This window comes from Meriones unguiculatus, chromosome 19 (assembly GCF_030254825.1).
Source record: "Meriones unguiculatus strain TT.TT164.6M chromosome 19, Bangor_MerUng_6.1, whole genome shotgun sequence".
Lineage (NCBI taxonomy): Eukaryota > Metazoa > Chordata > Mammalia > Rodentia > Muridae > Meriones > Meriones unguiculatus.
Genome location: NC_083366.1, coordinates 16,224,203 through 16,251,080, shown reverse-complemented (window position 1 = coordinate 16,251,080; position 26,878 = coordinate 16,224,203). Strand labels below are relative to the sequence as shown.

Here is a 26,878-nt window from a genome sequence, read left to right as displayed (position 1 = left end):
GTCTGGGGGCTGGTCTGGGAGGAGCTGAGAGCGGGCGTCACATGACTCGTGGGCGGAGCTTGTGCGGGAACGGCCGGAGCGTGTCCTGAGCCTCCGCCGCCTAGGCCAGATTCGTGCGGAGCGGAGGGAAGGCAGCTGCGAGGCCGCGCTTCCCCGCGGGTGTCCGGAGCCGCCGCCATGGGCAGTGAGTGTGGTGGCCGGAGCGGGAACCCCGAGGGCCTGCCCGGGTGTGGGCGGTGGAGCCCCTTCCCCCTTGGGGTCGTCGTGGGGGCGGGGGATGCGCAGGCCTCGCCGGGGTCGCGGCGCACGGCGCGAGCGGGGGACCTCCGCCCAGGCGCCTCCGGCCGGGCAGGCCTCGTCCGACGGGTCACGGGGACTCAGAGGTCCCGGTGTGCTCCCCTTAGGCGGCGAGGAGCTGGGATGGCGCGGGGAGGCCATTGGCTGGGGGCGGGGAGTCAGGACACTCTTCTCAGCTTGGAGCATTTGCGATTTTTCTGGATCTCAGGAAGCTCATTAAAATTTTCAAAAATTATTATTCCTGAATCACGCTTCCTTGGCGTGTCGCGATGAATAAGTCTTCCTCATTTTTTTTTTTTAATGTGATTCATAGCCTGTGTTTTAGAGGAGGAAAGGCGTGTGATCGGTAGCTCAGCATTTTCCTTGAAATTATTCTTCCCAGTCATTTTGTAGTGTTCATTGAAAACTGGAAGTTGGTGCGGACGGAAGGGACGAGGCCTCGTATTATGAGATCCTTCGAGGGCCCTGCCCCGAACACTCACCCTTATCATGCATAATCACATAAATACATACTTAGCAGTTCACATGTTCGCGTCTAAAGGGATACCTAGTTGCATGTCCAGGCGTTGCACCCGATTGGCTAACTGGTAGACATTTGGGGGGAAATCGGAAAGGAAACAGAAGAGACTCTTGGCCTTGGATTACGAATGATAAATGAAATTCTGCAACACGAGGAGAGGCAGTACATGGCGGCACGCAACAGTGTTGTTTGAACCTGCGTGCCAATACAGTAAATCATAAAATGCCAAGAAATCTCGGAGGGCCTTTTGGACTGAGATGGGAAGGAAAAGGAATAAGGAGATTCTAGGAAATTTTCTGATGTGACCCATAGTTGTTTTTTTATTACAGTTGAGTGATCTCAGAATTTAGACTTACTTTCTAAATATTCCAAACTTGTACTTAAATAACAAACATAACAATTAAAAGTTCTAACTGGCCAGTGACTTCCACACTTTCGAGCCCTGCAGGACTTAGGAAGACAGTGTCTATCCCTAGACCTTGGTTTATCTTACTTTCCTTTGCTGCAGAAGTAGTCTGGGAAAGCAGTACTTTGTAATGAAATTTAATTGCCTCTTGTGTGTTAGCAAGTACTTTGATATGCTTACTTAGAGAATGACCAAGCTGTGAAAGCAGCTAACTGAAATGAAGAGTTTGCGGAGTTTAACAGGTTGCCTGTTGGAGGAGATCCGTTTTTCGTTGTTGATGTTCTTTCTTCCCTATTGAATGTTGAAGTCAGTATTTAGTATTTCAGGTTAAGCTCATTTCCTATTATACCATTCCTGGGAAAGGTTCCCTCCTCTATTCCGCCGTCTCTTAGAGAATTATCTCAGTACTGCAGTAAGCTGCATTTGCTTGTTTTATATAGTGATGATCTGAATATTTCCTACTCTCTATAAAAGGTTTGGGTTTAAACATGAAAAGGCAAAAAGTCATGGCTCATTACTTTCTATTCACTAGCCATTTGCAGACCCACTCATTCAAACTTGAGAACATCATGATTATTTAATTGGGTGGATGGGATAAACTGCTGTTAAAGAAAATTTCTTTTTTAAACCTTCCAAAGGTAACTTTTAAAACTTTATAATTTTTTTTACAGTCAAGTTTTTAGAAGTTATAAAACCTTTCTGTGCAGTTCTACCAGAAATTCAGAAGCCTGAAAGGAAAGTAAGTATAATATTTTAGTAATACATCAGGTAACAGAGTTACCTACTCTGCCAAACCACCAAGGTTGATTTGCTTACCAAAACCAAGGTTGATTTGCTTACTCCAACCATTCTGGTTCCAAGTGGAAAAAAATGTTATGTCCTTGTCTTTCAAACAAGTATAAACCTGTTTTTAATTTTTAAGTTACATTTTTTTTCCCCTCATTTTGTTTGTGCCTGTGCACCAATGTACTGTGGTGTACGTACGGAGGTCAGAGTCAACTTTTGGGAATTGACTTTCTTCTATCACAATGTGGGTCTACTGGGGAAGAGGGGTTGGGGGAGACATACTGGGATGGAGGGAGGCAGGCAGGCAGGGAGGGAGAGAGGGGGAGAGTAAGACTAGGTAGGATTCTCATTCTATCAACGGTGTTGTCCTAAGTTATAATGTATCCACCCCAAGTGCTTCTTGGCTTGTGTGTTAGTTAAGATACAGTATACACCTGACCACATTGGTGTTTTCTACTTTCTTTAGTGTAAGATGTTTATTGCTAGCTAATGATGTGATCTCATGGGTAGGTTTTGGTGAGTACCAACTATTTTATATAATAAATTGCAATTGTGTAAATATACCTCTCAAATTTTGATTTCTTGGTTGGAAAGAAATAACAAGGAGTGTGTTTAGAAGGGATCACAACTAAATCACATTGTTCTGCAGTTATTGAGCATATATGGAACTATTTGGAAGATATTTAAAATTCCAGAAATAATATTAATTTCAAAATTTCCAGTTATCAGACTATCCTCTTCTGTACTTTTAGTTCTTAGGGAATTAATAACAAAATAGGGACATAGAGATTGCTAAAACTTTTGTTGGACATCCTGTTTTATTTAGAAGTACTTTTAATTTAAATCATTTGAGATGGTAGAGATGGCTACTTAGTTATACTTTAGGCATCCTAAAGTGTAACTTTAATAGTTTGTGCAATAGCTTAGGATTCCCGTGTAAAATTGTTCAATAGTTCATCCATCTCCCTTACTGACTGAAAGTTGTGCATTGGATCTGCTTTACTTTGCCTCCTCATCAGGTTCATTTACCCTGTACAGTGTACATGAAACATCTGTATTCAAATTGCCTTCCTTGTGGCAGCACATGGGAGCTAGTAGCACATTAGAGATACAGATTTAACTATTACAAGCTATACGCAAATGTTTCAACTTTAATCAGCACCGAATAGATCAGAAAACCTTAATGTAACACTGGGAACTCTGAACTGTGAGAAGAAAGAGTAGAGAAAGCACCTTTAGATATGGTGTATACAGAGACTTTCTGGAAGGACTCAGTCACTCAGAAGATAATGCCAACAGTTGACAAATGGGATTTCATGAACCTAAAAGTTTCTGCACAACAAAGGAAAAGGTGTGCAGAGATAGTTTACAGAATGAGAAAAAAAATTAGATATACATCTGACTGAGGATTAATATCTAGAGTGTACAAAGAGCTGAGAAAACTTAATTCCTTTTGTTTTGAAAAGGAGAGACTCAAGTTTGAGATGTTTAGCTCTTTATTTTAGCTGAAACAAGCTAGGTTGAATTGGGGAATGGTTACGATGCCTTGTTGTGGATTTTTGCATTGAATTTGTTTTTTCTTGGTTTTGATTGATCATTCTTTGTACTTCTGTTGTGCAGATTCAGTTTAGAGAGAAGGTACTATGGACTGCTATAACACTCTTCATTTTCTTAGTATGCTGTCAGGTATGTAACCAAACTATTGAATATGTCTATTATTTTAAGGTCTTGATTAGTAAGAATTAAAAAAAAACTGATAAAACAATATACTGAAATATGTTGAGTGTTGCTTTTTTATTTTTGTCAGATTTATTTTTAATTTGTGTGTATATATATATATAATATATATACATAATATATATAATATATATATCATGGAGGCCAGAAGAGGGTGTCAGATCTCCTGGAGTTGGAGGTAGAGATAGTTGTGTGCTACCTAGTGTAGGTTCTGAGGATTGAACTTGTGTCCTCAGGAAGAGCGGGAAGGACTCCTAGCTTTTAAGCTATTTCTTCCTTTCCCCCTCTCTCTCTAAAAGATTCATTTATTATGTATGTAGAGTTTTGCCTGCATGTGTACCTGCACTCCAGAAGAGGGCTTCAGATCTCATTATAGATGGTTGGGAGCCACTGTGTGGGTGCTGGGAATTGAACTCAGGATCTTTGGAAGAACAGCCAGTGCTCTTAACCTCTGAGTCATCTCCAGCCCCCTTTAAGCTATCTCTTTAGCACTGAGTTCTGCTGTTTTTATTTCTTTGTGGTTTGGGGATCACATCCAGGGCTTTGTGGATGCTAGGCAAGGATTATGTGACTGAGTTGCATTATCAGCTGAGCATCATCATCATCACCATCATTGTTTTTGGATTGTTCTGTGTATAGGGTTTCAAACTTGACCTGGAACTTGCTGGTAGACCAGGCTGGCCTCTAGTGCTGGGATTAAAGACTTGGGCAACCACTGCCCAGCTTGTTGTTGTTCGGTTTTTTGGATGTGTGCGCGTGTGAATGCACACTTCATACCATGGCATCTGTGTGGAGATCAGAAGATAGCTTGTGGGAGTTGGTTCTCTCCTTTCATCCTGTGGGTTCCAGGGATTGAATTTAGGTTGGCAGAGTTGGTGGCAGGAACATTAACCTGCTGAGCCATCTTGCTGGTCCATGTGTTGGAGAATGAAGTTATCAGGTCATTAAAGTACTCTTCTGAACTTGATCTAATTTTGTTTTGTATGGCTAGCAGAGAGTAGTTTTTTGTTTTTTGTTTTTTTAATTGGAGAGTGCAAAGAAACATGCATTTATATTTCTACCATATGGTTTTAATATCTCTGGAGTTGCCTCCCCTTCCTCATTTTTAAAAAATATCAACTTTAGGGAGTTATATGTACAAAATAACATTTTTAACTGTACATTATGAAGAATTTTGACAGGTGTGTACACCAAGAAGCTCTTACTTAAGTAGGTAAAGAACATTTTGGTTGCCCTCAACGTTATAAGTTTATCCACTCTTCATTTAACCCTCAGTCCTGGCGAGCTCTGATCTGCCTTTCACCACCATAACTTGTCTTTTCTAGAGTTCAACTAACATGTAGTCATGGTATCAGCATTTGACCTTATAATAGTTTTGAGATTTATCCATGCTGTCAGCAATTTTTATTTCTGTTATGTGTATATATCATAGTGTATTCATTTATGTCTTGGACATTTGGCTTGTGTGCAGTTTTTGCCTGAAAAGGATTGCTGTGAACGTTTGTGCACAAGGCTTTCTACTCTCAGGAGTGTACAGTTAGGTTGCTGGTCTGCCTGCTAACTGTGTTTGGTGTTCTTTAACCCTGATGCCCTCAGTTGAGACTCCCATGTCTTATGCTGTCGTGAATGGCAGGTGTCCTAAAAGGAGTGGTTTTAATGTTTGAATTCCCTTGATAAATAATACTGAGCAACTTTCTTGTGTGAAGCATATTTGGTATAAGTTTGTCATTTGTAAAGTATCTTTTAAAGTCATTTGCCTATTTTAAATTACAAATTGGTTATTGTCTCATTATTGAACTATAAACTTGTTTTTTCTTTTTGGTTTGGTTGCCAGACAGGGTTTCTCTGTGTATAGCCTTGGCTGTCCTGGACTCACTTTGTAGACCAGGCTGGCATTGAATTCACAGAGATCCAGCTACCTCTCTTGAGTGCTGGGATTACAGGTGTGCATCACTGCACCCCATGAACTGTAAACTGTAAACTTTTTCTGGATATAATGTGTAAGTTATTTGTCCAATAAAGATATAAAAAATTTATTTATTTATGTATTTATTTATTAGATTTTATTTGTTTATTTTATGCATAGTAGTTTTCTATTTGCATGTGCACCTGCACGCCAGAAGAGGGTAGTAGAGGGTTGTGAGCCACCATGTGGGTGCTGGGAATTGAACTCAGGACCTCTGGAAGAGCAGACAGTGCTCTTAACTGCTGAGCCATCTCTCCAGCCCAAGAAATTTATTTGTTTTTGTTATCAACACTACTATTACTCTTTTCACTTTCTTTCCTTTTTTTGATTTTTCAAGTCAAAGTTCCTCTGTGTAGTGCTGGCTGTCCTGGAACTCACTTTGTAGACCAGGCTGGCCTTGAACGCAGAGATCTACCTACCTTCTGTCTCCTGAGTGCTGGGATTAAAGGTGTGCATCACCATTGCCCAGCATCATTACTATCATTCTTGAGAGGGGACTGGACTCTGTATAGCCCATGAAGGCCTTTACCTTGTGACCTGCATCTTTCAGCCTCCTGAGTGTTGATTACAGGGGTATGTCACCTTTCCGAACCCAGATAAGTCTTCTTTTTTTTTGAAACAGCCTCACTGTGCAGCCCTGGCTGGCCTGGAACTTGCTATGTAGATTGGGCTGTAGGCTACCTCCAAATCACAGAGATCCTCTTGCGTCTGCCTCCCAAATGTTGGCATTAAAGGTGTTTACCACTATGCTGGACAAGGCTAAGCTAAATTTTTGTTTGTTATAAATTATTCTCTTGTGTTCTTTTTAACATTTTAGCTTGCACATATTGGCTTGTGATCTGTTCTGAGTTAACTTTGGCGTGTGGCATAGATGGGGGTGGAACATCATTTTTTTTTTCTATAACAGTATCCAGTTGTAGTAGACCAATATATTGAAAAATTTCCCAAATAAATTACCTTGAAAGCATATTGATAACCAGTTTTTATATAAACACATCTTACTCTCCTGTTTCTTGATCTATATGGCCATTTTACATTAAACTACCCTGTATTAATACTGATACCTTCAAAGTAAGTCGTAATTGAAAGGTGTCACATAGGTGTTAAAGAGGAGCACTGAGACTGATATTTGGGGAGTATGTTGTCAATTTGATTCAAGCTAGAGTTCTCTGAGAGGAGGGAACTTCAGTTGATAAAATGACTCTGAGATCTGCTGGTAGAAGCTGCTGCTGAGACATTTTTTTTTCTTCTTCCTTTTTCGACTGGGTCTCACTAAATATCTGGCTGTCCTGGAACATGTCAATCTGGCTGGCCTAGAACTCACAGGAATCTGCCTGCTTCCGTCTCCCCAGCGCGGGAATTGAAGGCATCTGTCCCCATGCTGGCTGCATTTTCTTGATTAATGATTGCCATAGGAGGGCCCAGGACATTGTGGGTGGTGCATCCACAAGCTGAGTGGTGGAGCACGCCTTTAACCCCAGCGCTCAGGAGGCAGAGGCAGGTGGATCTCTGAGTTCCAGGCCAGCCTGGTCTACAGGGTGAGTTCCATGACAGCCAGGGCTGCACAGAGAAACTGTGTATCAAAAAACAAAAAAACAAACAAAGAAAAAAGAAAAAAAGAAGCTGAACAAGCCATTAAGCATTATGGACTCTGCTTCAGTTCCTGCCTGAGTTCCTGCTGTGATTTCTCTGGATAATGAAATAAACCCCCTTTTCCCAAAGTTGCTTTTGGTCACAGAATGAGACACCCTAACTAGCACAGGGATTATGAGTGACTAATGTCACGGATGGATAGAAAGAGGGGCAGTAGCACAGTGGGGCCATGAGGAGAGTTGCGGCTCCAGCATTAGACAGTAATAGGGTCTGTGAGGAAAGGAGTCTTCCCCAATGGCAGAAGTGAAGGTCTTTTTACACATTCCTGAGAAGGGGAAGTTTCACAGCCTGAGCCTATAGGCAGGCTCTTTCCCTCTCGAGCGGGAGGCGTAGAAGAGCGTAAGGAGCAAGATTGTGGCCATCAGTGCCCACTTTGCTGTAGACTCAGTTCTCAGGCCAGAGAGATGGTGGCACCTGAGAGTGTGCTAGCTCACTCTCACCCTCTCAGGAGGGTGGCCGGTTGGTACCTAACAGGTGAAAGCTGCTAGAAGTACTGTGTTCTGAGCACCAGCTGGATTCTGACATATTCTTACACTAATCAGTTAGGAAGTCCTGTAGCTTTGTTCTTTATTGAAATGGATCAGCTCTAGGTCCTTTATGTTTCCATATAAACATCTAGAACCATTAATTGTAGTTCTGTAAGAAATTCCAGTGAGAGAGAGTGTGTGTTTGTGTGTGTGTACCTCTTCTAATAGAGGTCAGCAAACTGTAACCTGTAAAAGTACAGATAGTGTTGTTTTAGGATTTAAATCATTATCCAGACCTCAAGAAGGAAACCAAATGAAAGAATAACCTCCAGGCCTAGCGTCATAAGCCTCTGATATTTGCTACTCTGGAGGCTGAGGCAGGAGGGCTTCAAGTTGAAGCCAGCCCGTGCAGCTTAGAGAGACCTTGTCTACGGAGTTAAAGTGATAACAAAAGAAAGCACACCTCCACATCCTCCCTTCCTGACCCCTTAGGGTGCTTGCTTGGCTTCTATGTTCAGTTTCTCATCATAAAAATACCCACCTCCCCAATGTTTCTTACTAGAGCCAGTGTCTCATACTGTGGCCCATTTATGCCTTTGTGTTACCTATATTTCTTGTGTTTATATAGTTGCTAAGCTGCTGCTTTTTGTCTTTCTCATGTTTGGGCAGATCTGCCCAGTGTGGGTGATTTCAACTGAATATAAAACAAGTTCTAGCAAGTTTTCTCTAGCTTGAGGGAATGGTGGGAGGTGAGATAAGCTGAGATCATTACATTAAATGCTTCCAGGGCTCTGCTGTGAATTTTTTTTTTCTTTTTTCCTGTTCTCACCACCTAACTCTGGAGGTCTATATTCCATTCTAAGCTCCAGGTCATTTTTCAGTTTTCAAATTTAGCCTAGCCCCATAATCTTCAGTTCCACCCTAGAGACTTCCCCCATCCTACTGTTGTTTCTCCTTCCTTTTAATGAAAGCAGGGAGAATGAAGGTACTTATAATTTACTTTTCTCCAAATTCGGAATGTTAGTGGGCATTCTAGGATTCTTAGCTTTGCACTGTAATGGGTAGGCATCTATTGATAGCATGGCTACCAGTGTTTCAAATCTATCACCTTTTTCTTGTTTAGCAGCTATGTAAGTCACTTTCCCTGTCACTGTGACAAAACACCTGACAGAAGCAACCTAAGAAAGGGATGGTGTATTGTGGCTCCCAGCTTAAAGGTTCAGTTCATAGTGGGAGGTTGGTGTGGTGAGAGGAGTGGAGCATGGCTGGTTATCTTGTGTGTGCTGTCAGGAAGCAGAGCAAGATGAATGCTCTAACCCCTTGGCCAGCCTCACTGCTTGATCCAACCCTTGAGTTGGTGTCTCCCACTTTTAGGATGCCTCCTCTTCAAAGTTGTCTGAAAACACTGTTGTAGATACAGCCAAGCTTGTTTCTTAGGTGATTCTAAATCCTATCAAGTCAACGGTTAACCTTAACCACCACAGCTGCTTTGTAGATGTTTTTATTTTCCTGTAGCTTTTTAAAATTCTGATTCGTTTTACCCTTTCATATGTTTGTTATGTGCAAGAGGGGGAAATCCTATAATGTAACTGCAACTTGCATCCTGTTCATTTTCAGCGCCAAGGGGGAACCCTGGCCCTTGTGCATGCTGGGCAAATAAATACTTGCCACATTCCAGGTCTGCAGTTTGCAGTCCCATCCCCAGGCATGCCTTCTTTAGCTTGGGTTTTCCACTGGTTTTGAAAATTTCTAGTGCTCATTTTTTACATCTCCACATAATCAGTTCAGGTTTCCATTAGAACATAGACTATTTGAATTTTCCAGAGTATTGTATTGATATTTTACCACCTTTGCTAAAAGAAAGACTTTACAGAAAATAGACTTACCAGTTTCTTTGGCCATTTAAGGACCCTGAATCTGGCAGCTCCAGAGGAAGTATAGAGTGATGTGTTCCAGGCACCTTAGATAGGCATTGTCCTGTGGTGCTAGTGGGTTCCTACGCAGTGACTTCCTCATTCCTCACTTCTCAGGACAAGACCGTTCACAGATACAGGGTACACCAAACTAGCCACACCTGCTTTACTACTCCCATTGCCTAGTTTAATAACAGTTCAAGAATCCCAGAGATTTAATAATTTAAAATTTCTGGTGACATATTTTAGAACTTAAAAACATTTAAAATTGTTCTACACTTTTTGTTTTTGCTTTTTGTATGTGTGCAAGCACTTATGTGTGGGTGTTTGCGTAGGTTTGGAGGTCTGTGGCTTCCTGATTAGCTGGACTGCCTGGTCAGCTGCCTGCCACAGGGGTCCTCCTGTCTGCTCTCTGTCCCTTCTTGCCTTGTGGTTACGGACATGTACTGGCACAAGGTTCTTTTCATGTGGTAGCTTAACTCAGGTCCTTATGCTTGTGTGGAAAAGACTTGTCAACTGAGCTATCTGCTCAGCCTCTATAGATTATTGAAGTTAGCAATGTAATTTTCCTTGTGCCTGAAACCCCATAGCAAGTTACAGATCGGCCTGCATTCCAGAATGTGACCTTATCAAAAAAACTGGTGGGAGATGATTACTCACAATAGAATATTTGATAATTTCTGAAAAGAATAAGGAAGAAAAAGCAATCATAATCTCATCTCTTGGATATAATCAGTATTGAATCCTTAAAAAGATGTCTTTTCTGTATTTTCTGAATATGTTCTTAGAGTTTTGAATTTATATTGTATACAATTTTGAATCTTAGTTTTTACTTCAGGATTATTTCTTCTTTCTCCTCCTTTTTCCTTCTCTCTCTCCCTCTCTCCCTCTCTCCTTCTCTCTGTCCCATCCTTCCTCCCTTCCTCTCTTCTTCCCTTCCATACTTTCTTTTGTTTTGTTTGTTTGAGACAGGGTTTCTTTATGTAACATCCCTGTATCTTCTGGAACTCACACTATAGACCAGGCTGGCCTTGAACTCACTGAGATCCACTTGCCTCTGCCTCCCAAGAGCTGGGATTAAATTGTGTGTACCACTACCACCTGGCAAGAGTATTTTTTTCAGTTGTGAAAAATCAACAAAATTGATCGTTTTTGCTATTTTTAGATGTGTAGCAGTGATAGCCAGATTTCTCTGTACTGAGGAGTATTTACTAAGTAATGATCTGGTGTTTGTTAGAGAACTTTAAAGTATGCTTGCTTTATTAGGAAGTACAAGCCATGTCTGACAGGCATTGTGGGCCAAACAAGTGCATTTTAAATTAAGAGCAAGTCTGTCTGCAGAGTGCCCCTATTGTTCTATTAAGTGTTTTTTGTGGTGTTTCAGATTCCACTGTTTGGGATCATGTCATCGGATTCTGCAGACCCCTTCTACTGGATGAGAGTTATTCTTGCATCCAACAGAGGTATGCACTTCTGATCTCCATCCTGCCGTCAAACAGCTGTTTCATGGCTCTCTATGGGGGAAGACAGAACAGAAACCCATTGCTTAGAAGGAGAAACTAGCTTTTAGTAGTGAAAATACTGGCTTTATTGTATGGTGTGTGTGTGTGTGTGTGTGTGTGTGTGTGTGTTTGTGTTTGTGTGTGCTTTTGAATGTATATGGGCACATGTGTGTATGTGTTGAAAGTGACGGTCAGAGGTTGACTAGTGTCTTCCTTTATCACTCTCTACCATAGGTATTTTTTGAGACAGTGTCTCATTATGTAACCCTGGCTGGCTTGGAACTCTCAGATATCCTCCTGCTTCTGCCTCCTAAGTGCTGGGACTAAAAGTGTGTGCCATCATGCCCAGCTTACCTTTTGTATTGAGGCTGGGTTTCTCATTTGAACTCAGAGCTTGCCAGTTCTGGTGTCTAGCTAGCCAGCTTACTCTAGATAGCCTGTGCTTGAGAGCTTGTGTTACAGGTGGCCTAGCACACCAGCTTGGTGTTTACATGGGTGCTGGAGGTCTGGACTCTGCACTCAAGTTTGTGCAACAAGCTCTTTATCCACTGAGCCATCTCCTCAGCCCTAATCTAGGGGTTTTCCCATAGAAAATACCATGATTTGCAGTGTCAAGGTAACATTCTTGAATTGTAGTTTAATCCTAGTACCAGTGGGAGAGGAAAGCCTGAGCTAAAGCCCACAAGTGTAAGACAGTGTGACACAGTCTGGGAGACTCTTGAGTCGGGGATGCCAGCAGTGGGGCTCTCCAGGTAGGTGTGGCTGGATCACCAGGCTGCTTGCATTTCAGAAATGGTGACTGTATGTTTGGGGGAAATACTTTGAATATATGGTAGTTATTTGGTAGCTGTTTTTAGATTATTGGAGTCACTGGTTCACTTATTAAAGTGTGTGTGTGTGTGTGTGTATGTGTGCTCACACACGTCACAGTGAGCATGTGGAGGCCAGAGAACAACTTTGTGGAGCTAATTTCTTCTTCTGCCTTTACAAGGTTTACAGGGACTGAACTCAGGTTGCCAGGGTTACCACAAAAGTGCCTTTACTCATTGAGCCATCTCATCATCCCACCCCCTTCTCTTCTCTCCCAAATTCATTAACAGTTTCACATTTTCTGGTCACACTCATCCTTTCTCTACCCTCTCATATCACTACCAGCCTCATCCTCTCACCAAGTCTCCATCCCATTTTCATGTCTATTTCCTTTTTTTTTCCCCTTTTTTTTTAGTTTATTTTTATATTTATGAGTGTTTTGCCTGGATGTCTGTGCACCATACGCATGTCTAGTACCCTTTGAGGCCAGCACAAGATCCTCTGGAATTGGAGTTACAGAAAGTTGTGAGCTACCATCTAGGTGCTGGGAGTCAAACCTGGATCCTCTGCAAGAGCAGCCAGGGTTTGAACTGCCAAGCCATTTCTCCAGCCCTCTTGTTTTTGTTGTTTTGTGACCTAATAGGCTTGGTGTTGAGCTGTCCACTGGTATGTGTTACTCATATTTACCGTCACCAGTGGCCATATCGCTGAAGATGGATGTTCAGTGGCTCAGTTTTGTGCAGACATTTTGCAAGCATTGGTTGTCTGCTGTGAATTTCCGAGTGCATAACCATAATGTACGCACACTACAACATTTCACAGCCTTCCTCCCCATATCCAGCTCTTGGATTCTTTCCATGCCATTTTCTGAGATATTCCCTGAGTATGGGGATGGTGGGGGTAATATGGTCCTTCTCTTGAAGGCTGAACACTCAGTAGTTGCCTGTTTTCAGCACATTGGCCAACCATAAGTCTCTGTATATGCACTGGACACTGTAGAGAGAAGCTGCTTTTATCAGGCTGACATAGCACTGGCCTCTACATTCATTGTTTCTTGAAAGGTTTATTATGTTTTCAGTGCATCAACACTTTATAAAATGCACCAACATATATATGATGCACATCCTTGGGATGTTGTTGTAAATTTCAGATACTTATCAAGACCTTTCCTTTACATTTCATTTATACTTAAATTTATATGCTTAAAAGATAGGAATACGTACCCAAATCCATATAGTCACACATATATAGGTACTGTTCATTTTTTATAAATGTTTTTAATGAGTTACTTCATTTAATGGGCATATTACAGTATGAGAATAAAATGTAACTTAATCATCATTCAGCAAGCATTTCTTGAGTTCTTACTGTGTATGTACCACCTGCTAAGTGTAGCACATAAGACAATATCCTGAGCCTCCTCAGGATGCATCTACCTAGCACGTAGGAAGTAGAGGCAGGAGAATTGGGACCTCAAGGTCATCCCTGGCCACACAGACAGTTTGAGGCTAGCCTGGCTTAATACCAAACCTCTGTCATAGACCAATAGGGTCTGATGAGATGGCCCAGCAAGGTTAGGTACTTGCCACCAAGCCTGATGCTCTAAGAGTTTATTCCCCAGGACCTACATGATGGAAGAGAGAACTAACACAATGCAAGCTGCCCTCTGACTTCCATCCATAAACTGTATCAGGTGTGTGCCCAGACATATATACTCTCAAACACTAAATAAGTAATGTAAATAAGTCAAAAGTAAAAGGTTTAGATGATCTGACGAGAACCTAGAGTATAGTAAAGTAAAGAAATGTGATAAAAATTTAAATAACCCCCAGTTTTAGTGTAAGTTTTAAAAACATTGATTTAGACAAAAAATCTTGGAAGCTCTCCCTTTCTCTCTCTCTCTCTCCTTCCCTGTGCTGGAGATTGAATATAAGGTTTTACATGTGCAGGTACTCCGGTCACACCCTACTTCTTTTTAAATTCTGTGTTCCTGGCAATTAAACATTAGGGCATTACATATTAGACAGCACTCTACCACAAAGCTATATTATGTCACATTTAACAATTAAAAAGTGGATTTGGGTATTATGCATGTGCATGTTGCAGTGTGTACTCAGAGGTCAGAGGACAACCTTCAGAAGTAGGTTTTCTCCTTTCACCATGTGGGTCCTGGAAATTGGACTCAGGTGGTTGGGCATGGTGACAGGTACCTTTATTGACTTACTTATCTTGCTAGCTAGCCCCTAACATCTTGTTTTTTACATTTTTTTTTTCTGCTTTGAAGCTGGATATTGAACCCAGGGCCTCATGTTTTCTACATCTTAGCTGTACCTGCCAGTCTAGAAGGTTTCTTTTAACAAGGACTTAGTATTTTAAGTTTAGAATTTATAGAAATTCATTTTTTTATAGCATAATACTTTTCACCCAATGGAATTTGTTACTATTTAAACACATTTATTATGTATCAGGACTGGGTTGCTCTAAATTGATCTGTGTTAGGTACAAAAGTTGTTTATTGTTTGTCCTTCCTTTATAGGAACGCTGATGGAATTGGGTATTTCCCCAATTGTAACATCTGGTTTGATTATGCAGTTGTTAGCTGGAGCCAAAATCATTGAAGTTGGAGATACACCCAAAGATCGAGCTCTGTTCAATGGAGCCCAGAAACGTGAGCAATCATATAATTAAAGAGCTTTTCCAAATTTGAGTATGCTTGTGGAAAAGATGTTCCTACAGTTTTTTGGTTTTATTGTTTTTTTTTTTTTTTTTTGTCTTTGGTTGTAAGCATGTACTCCTTTTTTGTCAGTATTTGGTATGATCATTACCATTGGGCAAGCCATTGTGTATGTCATGACGGGGATGTACGGGGATCCTGCGGAAATGGGTGCTGGGATCTGTCTCCTTATCATTATACAGGTAAGAAATCCTGTGTTTTCATACCCTAATAAAACATTTTGGTCCCTTTTATCTAACAATTCTTTAGGTGAATGATACAAAACATTTCCTTATGAATTATTTAGTTACAATATTATTACTGAGGTGACATAAACATGTTGATGTAAAAAAGTAATAATAATTTGTTCTAATAGTTTCACAGTCTGTCACTGTTATGGATGCTTCTCTGTCACTTTTCCATGATGTGCATTTCCACATCAGGAGGTCTCTGAAATCCTTCAGTTCTCAGTGCATTCCTGTTGTTGACAGCAGGTGGCAGCGGTGGGGTATGCCTTGCCTTTGGGTGGCCATCAGCTTGGCCACATCCTAGCTGTTGGTTACTTATGCACTGTTGGCTCAGTGGATGTTTCAGTTTACTTGTGGCTGAAATCACCTCAGAAACCCTGTTGTGAACCCCTGCACTGTGGTGCACACCTGTAGTCCCAGTTGTTTGGGAAGTTGCAGGGGAGGATTTCTTGAACCACCAATTAGAGACAAGCATGTGCAACATGAAATTGTTATCATTGAAATGAAACTTGTTAATCTACAGAAAACACAGTAACAGCAAGCTGGATGAGAAATACTGTCCAAGTCTTAATATCTAATTTGTTGTAATAAGATGTTTTGTCATAGTTAACTGGCAGGCCTCAAACTTGGAGGCCTATTGCCACTGTATCCCGAGTGCTCAGATTTTAGGCATTTACCAGGGCATATAACCCTTTTATTTCTTGGTGGATATAGAACTATGATGTTCTAAGTAATTGTAATTTCAGCAAAATACCATATATACTCATGTACATGTGTTCCATGGAGGTATCTATCTATCTACCGTTTGTTACCCATCCATCCATCCATCCATCCATCCATCCATCCATCCATGTGAGGCAATGCCATATAGCCTGGACTGGCCTCGGACGGAGACAGCTGAGGATGACCTTGACTCCCTGTTCCTCAACCCCTTCATTCCAGACACTCCAGATGTTAGCATTGTCCACATGCTAAATCATACCTGGCTTATGCAGTAGTGGGGATTGAACCTGGAGTTTTGTGCATGGTAAGGATATAGCGAGTTTAGCTATGTCCTCAGCCCTCCATGAGTTTCCGAAATGGATATTTTAGGATAGAAAGTTTAAAGACCAACATAATTTTGACTGTATGTAATGATCAGATTTTTTTTTCTTTTTAAAGTTTTAAGTTAATATGTATATTAGAGTCCTGGTTTCTGTGGAAATTTATTTTATCTACTATATGAAATTAGAATCTAGGATTTTTTTTCTTAATAGTTTAAAAGATCAAGTTCATATTTTTGAAATAGTCTCAAAGGCCAGTATTTGAGAAATATATGACTGTCTTGGATGGGCATAATTTACTTTTTTTTTTTTTAATAAGTCTTATAGAAGAAACAAGTCAAATAAGAAAGAGAGTATTCAGTGAGCCTGACTCAGAATAGAGAGTTAGACTGTCAACTATCTGTTGGCATGACTGTGACCTTTAATAGATTATAACTGTTTTGTCTCTGCACTAGGGCAGGATTTTTAATTAGGTCCTGCACTAGGGCAGGATTATTGGGTCTTTGGAAACTTGCTTGAGGCCTGGTGCGTTCTCTTTCAGCATAAGGTGTGTTTCCCAAGAGAATAACAGTTCCTTTATTTCTCCATTTACAAAACACTTGCTTGACAACATTCTAGCCATTGGGAGTTGGAGAAGGAGGAGATGCAGAGGATGGGGAGAGAAGATCCTCTGGACACTGACTTTAGTATCCTTCAGTGCTTAGGGGTTTTTACGTGCTGGCGCAGTGCTGAAGGCGCTGTTGATAGCATGTCTTGTTTTTATTTCTTGAAAGCAGCGGTTCTCAGCTTGTGTGTCTTGGTCCCCTTGGGGGTTAAGCGACCCTTGCTCAGGGGTCGCATATCAGACATCCCACATTTCAGATACTTATATTACAGTTCATAACAGTAGCAAAATTACAGTTACGAAGTAGCAATGGAAATAATTTTATGGTTGGGGTCAGCACAACATGAGAAATTATATTAAAGGGTTGCATTAGCAAGGTTGAGAACCACTGCTTTAAAACATTTGCTCTATACAGCCAATAAAGTTTTATGTCTTTTGCTTTTCTTTTGGTGTTGAGGATTGAATCTAGGGCCTTGAGAATACTAAGTATGTACAATTCCTGTAATACTCCGTTGGCCTAGGTAGGCTTGAAATTTTTTTAAGAAGACATTCAAGCCCTCAGAACATTTTGTGCCAGTGTAATTTCTCTGGTACTTTCCTACAGCTAGGCCGAGAGTAGTTCAGTGGCTGAGGGCATGTTAGGTGAGATGACCTTTACAGAAGAGCTTGTACATTTAAATTGACAAGAGGAGTTCAGGCTATTGTGATGTTTCCTTTACATGTTCAGAAGCCTCATTATTTTCTAAGAATGAAATGAGCAAATATGTATTAACTTGTCGACATAAATTCTGGTATATAGATAATCTGTTGTGATGAATTCTTTTAACATTAATGTATAAAGAAAAATGTCATGTTTGATTGTTGGTGGGCAGTGACCCATTTGTGTCTTTTTAAGGGATTGCTAACATTGAAACTATGTGGCTACACTGAAGAGCTGTGATTGGATCAGTGTGTATTCACCTAGAAACATAGGTTTTTGAAAACTGTTTGCATGCTGTTATGGAAGGTATTTCTCACTTTGTTTTTGTTTCACTCACATAGCTCTTTCCACTAATTGGTTTTGAAATCTAAATTGGGTCTTGATTGAAATTAAAAACAAAATAGAAAGTGTCATTGTCCATGACACAGTGAAGGTAAGTATGTTTCTGTGGGTATGCCCACACAAGGCTGACGTCCAGTGTGACCTCACGTCCACTCAGGGGGCCATAATGTGCGCTCCCATGCACACGTGTCACTGTTCTGCTCTCACTGAGTTTCATGGAGATGCTGTGTCATTTTCTGCTGCTGCTTCCTCTTACACAAGCAAACATGGCTTCTTACTAGCTCTTCTCTATTCCTCAAGTCGCACAAACCATTTCTCACTTAGATTTATTTTTACTTCCTTACTCCTCCTGGGAAAAGATGAGTCTCATTTTCAAAGGGTATTCATGGCTCTGTAGGGCAACATGATTTTGCATGGGGGCCTCAGTTATCATAGAACTTCTTGTGTCTTTGGACAAATCATCTGTCAGAACCATGACTGACTTGTGAGTAGACGCTATCTCCTGGTTGGGGATGGGGAATTGTGATTGGGAATACTCAGTGACCATTGCCTAATTGTGGTCAAAATACAATCCAGCCCTAACTTCTCTTACATTGTCAAAATGTCAAACTTGGGTTTGCAAATAGTAAAAGGTTACCGTGATATCTCTTAAGAGTTTGAGAATTATGGCCCTTTTCCAGTTGTTTGAAAGTTAAACTAAAAACTCTAAGTAGATGAGTTAGGCTTTGTACAAGCACTGAAATGGCAGTTAAGAAAAAAACCTCAAACCTATGGTGTGTAAGGTAAGCATGCTGAAATGGGTTCCATGTGTTTGTGGACAGGTAAAGTGAGTAATGAAGGTGGGCTGCTTGAGCTGGGAATTGAAGCTACTTCCTTGTTTCTGTTGGGGAGCGTGTGAAGTAGGGACCTGTGTGAGCTGGTAAGGTAGGGCGCACAAGCTTGCCTATTTCCCTCTAGATGAGGGCATTTCAGTCAGGAAGGAGCCACATGACTGAAACGATGAATTGGTTTTATTGATACATGTATTTATAGGCACGTCTTCTCAAAGAATAGCCATAAGCTAAATTTAGGATGTTTGCATTAAAAAAGATGAGCTTGAAAACATGGTGAAATCTTATGTTTTCAAATTTATATTATTCAACCTTTGTCATAATAAGTGCCAAATAAATGTTTTATGTTATAATTTCTATATTCAGTTGTGCTGTAGTTTTTGGCTTATTCTATATATACTATGTCCTATAGAGAATATATACAGTATTTTGTAAAGAAAAAATGTCAGTCTTATTCTTATCTATTGGGGTGTAGAGAATTTCTTTTAACTTTTCTTTAATTTATTTGGCCTTTTATTTACATGCAGGTATTTGGAATATTTTATGTTTCTTCCTTTCAAATTCAAATTTAGTGCGAACCCCTGCCCCCACAGGCCTAGTTTAAATGTTGGAAGGGAAACTATCCAGATGGTAGGGCTGCCGTGAAATGTCTGCTCTACAGTAAGACAGTACTCCTGGTACCCTGGCTTTCAGAACTGGCCTGTGGCTAGTAAGGCAGGTCAGGAGCTGCAGCCCCCACAGTCTGAAGAGCAGTGCTTAGGTCTGGTATTGGGATGCACAAACCGAAACAGCCGCTCGTCTGCCCTTCCTGAGTTGTTCTTGCTTCCGCTTACGTGCATTTCTTTCCCCACAGTTGTTTGTTGCTGGTTTGATTGTGCTGCTGTTAGATGAACTGCTACAGAAGGGTTACGGCTTGGGGTCTGGTATTTCCCTCTTTATTGCCACCAACATCTGTGAAACCATTGTCTGGAAGGCCTTTAGTCCCACTACCATTAACACTGGCAGAGGTACATTGCACAGTGACTGCAACTGCACGACTTTTGCTGGATGTTTGCTGAAAATGAGTCTGTAATGCGGCAGCTCAGGCCTGTCGCCACTCCAGTTTGCTACCTTGGGGGACCACGAATGCTAATGGTTTACAGTGTAATGAGCAGAGATGTGTAAAGTACGCAGTAGTAAGTCCAAAGAGTGCATTCTAACCTCTGCTCTGTTAAGAGTTCCAGTGGTTGCAAACAGTATTGCAGTTTTGTCTGTTGACCATGCTAAAGCGATTGCTGCCAGAGTCCTTAACCTCCCTGATTGCAGCGGAGGGACAGAAAGGTAGTGGATTACAATTTGGCCGTCCTCAGAGAGCACTCAAACCCTTGCCTCTAACTGGCTTTGTAACAGCATCCTAGTTTTGAAAATATTTCATTCTCTTTCCCCATATCCCTTTCCACTTCTCAGTTGTCATCCTGTCCTAACTAGTCAATGTCTAACTTTGAGCCCAGCCTTAAGAAAATAGTACTGATAGTTTATTAACATTCTTGGTGCAGTCAACTAAAGGCAAGCGTGGTAGATAAACATACTTGCTCTGATTCTGACATTTATATTCTGCTTTGCTGCTGCTTTTTATTATCCTTAAAAGTACTTCCTTCCTTTTTCTGGATTAAAGGAGAGGCAAATCTTTATGAATGAAAATTGCAGATTTGTTTAAATTTGCCTCCATGATTGAAATAGGTTAGAACCCACACACATGGCTATGCCATAAATCCATACAACATAAACTGTAAACTGACTTGAGGTTCACATTATTTGTTTAGAACTTTGAGGCGACTTTGGAAGAGGTAGCCACAGTTCACTTCTGTTTTGATTTCTCAGGTACGGAGTTTGAGGGTGCAGTCATAGCTCTGTTTCATTTGTTGGCCACCAGGACAGACAAAGTCCGAGCCTTAAGGGAGGCCTTCTATCGACAGAACCTCCCCAATCTCATGAACCTCATCGCTACAGTGTTCGTGTTTGCTGTTGTTATATATTTTCAGGTAAGTGTGACTATTTCACTGATCATTTTTCTTGTAAAATGGAGAATGCATACGAAAGAATGTTGTCTAGCAAGTCAGTGTTTCAAGAACCATTCTTTAAACTTTAGTTTGAAGGTAGAAAATATTGGCCATGAAATAGGAAAAAAGGCTCTTTGGGGAGGGTACGAGTTTGGTTGTTGGCTTGTCACACTCCTTGCTTCTTCTCTGCACTCTGACATGCAGGTCCTCTTACTCTTGATCTCATTTTTAGGGGTTTCGTGTTGACTTGCCCATTAAGTCAGCTCGGTATCGAGGACAGTACAGCAGCTATCCCATCAAGCTCTTCTACACGTCGAATATTCCCATAATCCTCCAGTCTGCCCTAGTTTCAAACTTGTATGTCATTTCCCAGATGCTGTCTGTTCGATTTAGTGGCAACTTCTTAGTAAACTTACTAGGACAGTGGGCCGTGAGTATGTTTATTTTTATTAAGCATTTAAAATGTATATTTTATAGTTGTGATTTTAGCTGACACTGAAACAGATTTATTCACCTGTAGCATTTTGTTATTTGGAAAATTTGGTAAATGTTCTAAGACTAAGATTGGCCAAGTAGTTTTTAATATTTTAGTATACACAAAGCATTTTCAGGTATCATTTGGATACGTTTTTAGGCTAAAAATCATAGTTGCTTTCATAAAAGTGATTTGTTTGTTTGTTTTATAGCCTTTGTTGTTTTATAGACATGGTCTCATGCTATAGCCCAGACTAATGAGGCAGTCTTCTTGCTTTAGCCTCTGTGTATGGGAATCACAGGCTTGTGGCACCACATCTGGCCTCTTGTTCTGTTGTCTGTTATAACATTTTCTATTTGCCAATATATGGAGAGAGCTATTTATAGATGATTATAAAAATGGGAAGAATCATCTTTTTTATTTTTCTCCCATTTTTCATGACCTGAATGACAATAAACTAGCTTGAGTTTGAGTAGGCTGGAGGGGAGCCTATAGTTAACAAGATTGAAAACCAGAAACAAAATCCACTACTGTAAAAAAAGCAAAGCAATCCATTTATAGTCTTTAAAGCAATCAAGCCAAAATGTGATCATATAACAAGAATATTTTCCCTCTTAGGGAATTATTTAAAATGGTAGTCTTTTTTTTTTTTTCATTTTATAGAGTATATAATTTTAGAATTTGCTTTCTACCAAAAAAATTAATTTTGGAGCCCTTCAAATGTAGTGCTTAGTCTATATAATTACAGATCATTTAGCACAAATTAAGCAGCTTTTTCCTGCCAGTGTTTTGATTGCATAATTTTTTTTTTCATGTGAGGCTCAGGCTGGCCTCAACCCCTTGATTCTCGTGACACAATTTTGAGTGCTGGGATTAAAGGTGAATGCCTCCATGCTAGGCTGATAACTTTTTTTTTTTTTTTTTTTTTTTTTAAGTTTTCAACCCAGGGTCTCTGTGTGTAGTCCTGGCTGTCTTGGAACTGGAACTCCGTCTATAGACCAGGCTGGCCTTGAACTCAAGAGATCAAGAGATCCTCCTGCCTCTGCCTCTCAAGTGTTGGGATGAAAGGTGTGAGCCACCACTTCCCTAGCAAACTCTTCCCACAAGACAGAGTTTCTCTGTGTAGCTTTGGCAGTCCTGGAACTCACTTTGTAGACCAGGCTGCCTTGCACTCACACAGATCTGCCTGTTTCTGCCTCCCAAAAGCTGGGATTAAAGGTATGTGCCTCGGCCTGCACATATACCTGCACACCAGAAGAGGCCACCAGATCTCATAGATGGTTGTGAGCCATCATGTGGTTGCTGGGATTTGAACTCAGGATCTCTGGAAGAGCTCTTAATCTCTGAGCTATCTCTCCAGCCCCTGCTTGCATTCTTATTACTGCAAAATTCAACAGTCATCCCCAGGGAATTGAGAAACATTTCATATTCTAAATATAATCAGAGATTAATTATAAATTGTTCTATTTCTATCCTCAAGATTTTGTAGATGTATATTTTTAAAACCCACTCTTCTGTTAATGATACACACAACGTGCCTTACACAAAATAAAATACATAATTTTTGAAGGAATGAAGGATGCAAAGTTAACTCCTAAAATTATATAGCCTCACTGGCTGCAGGGCTGTAGTGTGGTCCAGTAGGTAAAGGTATTTTCTGTGCAATCTTACACTGTGGAGTTTGAGCCCATGTCTCCACGAAAGGGTGTCAGGAGAGAACCAGTTCTACAAAGGTCAAGTCCCATGACCTCCACATATGTGTTAGGTACTTACCAACTCAGAGGTATCATACTACTACATAATAAAGCTTCTCTTTTTAAAAACGTTAAACCATTGTCATAACTTTTGAAAAATTCAAACACATTCTAGCCATGACAACTGTAGTCTCAAATACTCAGGAGGCTAAAGCAGGAGTCACGTTGGGTAACACAGTAAGACTTCGTCTCAAAACAGAGACAAATCTTAAGTTCTGTGGTGTGATTCATTGTAAGGCACATGCCTGACATTCAAGGGTTTAAACCTTAGTAACAAACAAAAACCCTAGTATTTTCGACTAGTCAGGTTGACCATTCGTTTTATTCAATTCTCGTCTGATAGGATGTCAGTGGGGGAGGACCTGCTCGCTCCTACCCTGTTGGTGGCCTTTGTTACTATCTGTCTCCTCCTGAATCCATGGGAGCCGTATTTGAGGACCCTGTCCATGTAGCTGTGTACATCATCTTCATGTTGGGGTCGTGCGCGTTCTTCTCTAAGACGTGGATAGAAGTGTCGGGCTCCTCAGCCAAAGATGTAAGTATGTGGCTGCTTAAAAATAGCTGAAAATCATAGTATTTGTTACTTTTAAAGTTTTAAGCATTGTTCATATATTCTTAGTGAGACATTATCTCTAGCAGGCTAAAAATTGATTCTTCTGAACTTCTACAGTGGTTATGTAGTCCTCCAAGTCTCAGTCCTACTAAAAAACTTTTTCTTTAGTATTCATTTCTTCTTTACAGAACTAATACAGAAAACGTGGAGAGAACAGATAGATGGCTAGCATATGCTTGGCAGCACTGTGACCTCAGTTTACCTGTTTTATAGGAGTGGTACAATGCCAGTGTTGAGGCTCTTACATTCTCAGTGTAGAAAACAGCAAAATATGAAGTGTAATTTCAAAAGTGGTTTCTTTTTCTTTTTTCTTTTGGCCAGGTGGCTAAGCAGCTTAAAGAACAGCAGATGGTAATGCGGGGCCACAGAGACACCTCCATGGTCCATGAGCTGAACAGGTAAGGTCACTGGTCATTTCTTTATAAGATGTTTAGTCTTTTTATCTCTAAAGGTCATTGCTTTATACAAATTCATTGTTTTCTGCTCTTCATAAGCGAACTAAAATTTAAGTAAATTGTCCTCCACATAAAAATTGCTTCTTCTCCTCCTCCAATGTATTTCCTCCACCCGCTGTCTCTCAGATTCACATTTTTCACCACCTTTTTTTTTTCACACACACTTTGCTAAATTAAGTATATATTTTCACTCCTAAATATATGAATACATTCTTCTCAGTCTTTATGATGGTATTCATACATACATGATTTCAGAGCTGACTATTTGGTATAGGATAACCAATTGGAGCTCTTCCCTGGGAAGGCTGTTTTCTCCTACTCTCAGTATTCCTTAGTTGCTTAGTTCTTGGGGTTGGAACCCTTTCCATGTTAGCATGTCTGCTGGCATTGTCCTCATTCTGGTATTGTTTAGGCAGCTGAGTTAGTTAGGGTTTCATTGCTGTGAAGAGATACCACAACCATGGCAACTCTTATAAAGAAAAACATTAAATTGGGGCTGGCTTGCAGTTTCAGAGGTTTAGTCCATTATCATGGTGGGAAGCATGGCAGTGTGCAGGCAGGCATGCTGGAGAAGCCGATTCCCGTCCACCCCCCAGTTTTTTAAGACAGGGTTTCTCTGTATAGTCTTGGCTGTCTTGGACTCATTTTGTAGACCCGGCTGGCCTCTGCCTCTCAAGTGCTGGGAGGAACTGAGAATTTACATCTTGATCCACAGGCATCAGGAGCTTGAGCATAGGAGACCACAAAGGCCTCAATGGTGACATACTTCTTCTACAAAGCCACACCCCATGGCTACTCCCCATGGGCCAAGCATTCAAATTCTACAGGGGCCATACCTATTCAAACCACCACAGCAGCCTATTTAATTTTAATTGAGACTGTGCTTTTATTGCTCATCCCAGTGTTAAAATGATGCACATTAGTAGTTCTGGGCACATGAAGCTGCCAGGGAGCTTCTAAAACACTGGCGCCCCACCAGGTAATAGGATTAGACCCCAGACATCAGGCATTTGGTCTTTGCTGACAGCTTTATTGAGATAAAATTCATATACTAAATACATTCAGTTGAAATATATAGTTTACACGTGTAACTTGAGCACTTCGGAGGCTAATGCAGGATTGCTGCAAGCTCAAGGCCAGCCTGGGCTACCCAGTGAGGAGTACCAGGCCAGTACAATGTATGTGGATTCTATTCCGTCAGCGGTTTCTTGAACTGGTACTACTGTTCCTACCTTAAATCATTTATATGTTAAGTGTTTTGCTTATGTGTACATATGTGCCTGGTTTGAAATTTATTTTTCACTCCACAGAGGGAATTTAACGATACCTGTTTAAGAATATTAAGTATTGTAGTTAGATGTGATAGTACGCTGGAAGTGGAGATAGGATGAGTTCGGGGCCAGCCCTTGCTACATGAGGTCCAGACTAAACAAACTCACCAGCGCCCCCCCTACCCAAACTGTAGTCAGGCAGGACAGTTTGTTAATGTAATCTCAACACTTAGAAGCTGAAGCAGGTGAATTGCTAGGAGTTCTATGCCAACTGGAGGCTGCAGAGATATGTCTGAAAAAAAAATTACTGTAACACTATAGAGTATATTTTGCGTGTGATGTACATGTATATACACACAAATAATGTATATATAAACATATATTCTCAAAATACATAGTTACAAATAATATTTAAATTTCAGGTTAAAATTTAATCATTTGTCCTAAAAATTGCTCTGCCTTGTGGCTTTTAACATTTTTTAAATGTGGTGATTTGCACTCATTGCCTTAATCAGTCTTCCGTCTCTTGTGTACATCTCAGTAGTGCGGACTGTCTGACGAGTTTAAATGGAGGGAATCATTTCTAGCAAAACTGGACGTTGCATCGCTTCTAGCTCGTGTCTGTCTCCCAGGGTCTGATGAGAGTCTTTTGTCTTCCAGGTACATCCCCACAGCAGCTGCCTTCGGGGGTCTGTGCATCGGCGCCCTGTCAGTGTTAGCAGACTTCCTTGGGGCCATTGGCTCTGGTACTGGGATTCTGCTTGCAGTCACGATTATTTATCAGTATTTTGAAATATTTGTTAAGGAACAGGCTGAAGTTGGAGGGATGGGTGCTTTGTTTTTCTAATGTTTATACATTTCTTCGCGTGTGTGAAAGGGAAAACATTTTGACATTGTTTCTGTCAAATAATGCTGGTTCCCCTCAGTCTGTTGTTTTCAGTGCTAACTGTCCCATTTCTGCAATGGGCACCGAGGTAAGCCTGTGTGCAGCATCAGTACCAGCTGCCTTAAAACTGAAGTTTACATTATTTGTTGACACTGTCCATCAGTGTTGCCCATGACGCTGGGAAGCAGTCTATCTGCCTAGCTGTTGGTCACCTAGCAAGACAGTGACATGGATTAGCTTTGCATACAACATTCAGAACACTGAATAGTCCCTTGTCTAAAAAATAATTGCAGTGCAAATTGCCACTCTCCAGTATTTTTGAGCTTCCCTAATGAGTTATGGAGCATTTGTATCTAATGTATATTTTAGATAATTTTTATACTTTTTTAACTCATCGTATCCATGTTCTCTACCCTCCCTCACCAGACCCAATCCCCTCTTAATTTGTCCTATCCTCAAACTGCCACTCAGCCTGGATGGGCAAAAATCAAGCATTGAAGTTATTTCTGTCACTGGAAACAATTGCTTCTAAATCCTGTTTTTCATTTGTCTCTTCCCAGTGACAGCTGAGTGCTGTCCAGCTGTATGAGCTCCGCCTTCTACTTCCAACAGTCACTCAATATGAAGCCCCATTAGTCACTTTTCTCCCTTCCCTACGTCCTTAAAGCAAGATCCTGTTCTCAGGCAGTGTCTGTAGTGGAGTGGAAGTGAGCAATGAGTAATTCATACTAGGGCTTCATGTCTGTCTTGTGCACAGCAGGACCCAACTGTAAACAGTAGACAATAAACTTTTATTTAATAAAACTTGCAGTTGTGTTGGAAAAAAATAAAGAGACTCCTATTACGCA

General features: G+C 40.8%; 1 protein-coding gene across 3 annotated transcripts; it reads left to right on the top strand.

The window, feature by feature from the left end:
- The first annotated feature begins 46 nt into the window (after positions 1-46).
- On the top strand, positions 47-26,878 carry Sec61a2 (SEC61 translocon subunit alpha 2). Of its 3 annotated transcripts, none has more exons than XM_021656504.2 (12): positions 47-184; positions 1,895-1,962; positions 3,630-3,695; positions 11,130-11,208; positions 14,594-14,725; positions 14,864-14,973; positions 19,391-19,544; positions 20,398-20,558; positions 20,809-21,006; positions 23,149-23,340; positions 23,740-23,816; positions 25,805-26,878. In XM_021656504.2, exons 1-12 carry the CDS (start codon positions 178-180, stop codon positions 25,989-25,991), a joined length of 1,431 nt encoding a protein of 476 aa, XP_021512179.1. In that variant the 5' UTR covers positions 47-177; the 3' UTR covers positions 25,992-26,878. The 3 variants fall into 3 exon arrangements, with proteins under 3 accessions (XP_021512179.1, XP_021512180.1, XP_060229026.1); XM_060373043.1 differs by lacking the exon at positions 47-184 and adding an exon at positions 2,476-2,525; XM_021656505.2 differs by lacking the exons at positions 14,864-14,973; positions 19,391-19,544.

What these genes read in the sequence shown, in the direction of transcription:
- Sec61a2 (XM_021656504.2), top strand. An exon ending in GTTCAATGGAGCCCAGAAAC is followed by an intron (nt 14,726 to 14,863) that starts GTGAGCAATCAT and finishes CTTTTTTGTCAG; the next exon opens with TATTTGGTATGATCATTACC. An exon ending in ATGGTCCATGAGCTGAACAG is followed by an intron (nt 23,817 to 25,804) that starts GTAAGGTCACTG and finishes TTTGTCTTCCAG; the next exon opens with GTACATCCCCACAGCAGCTG.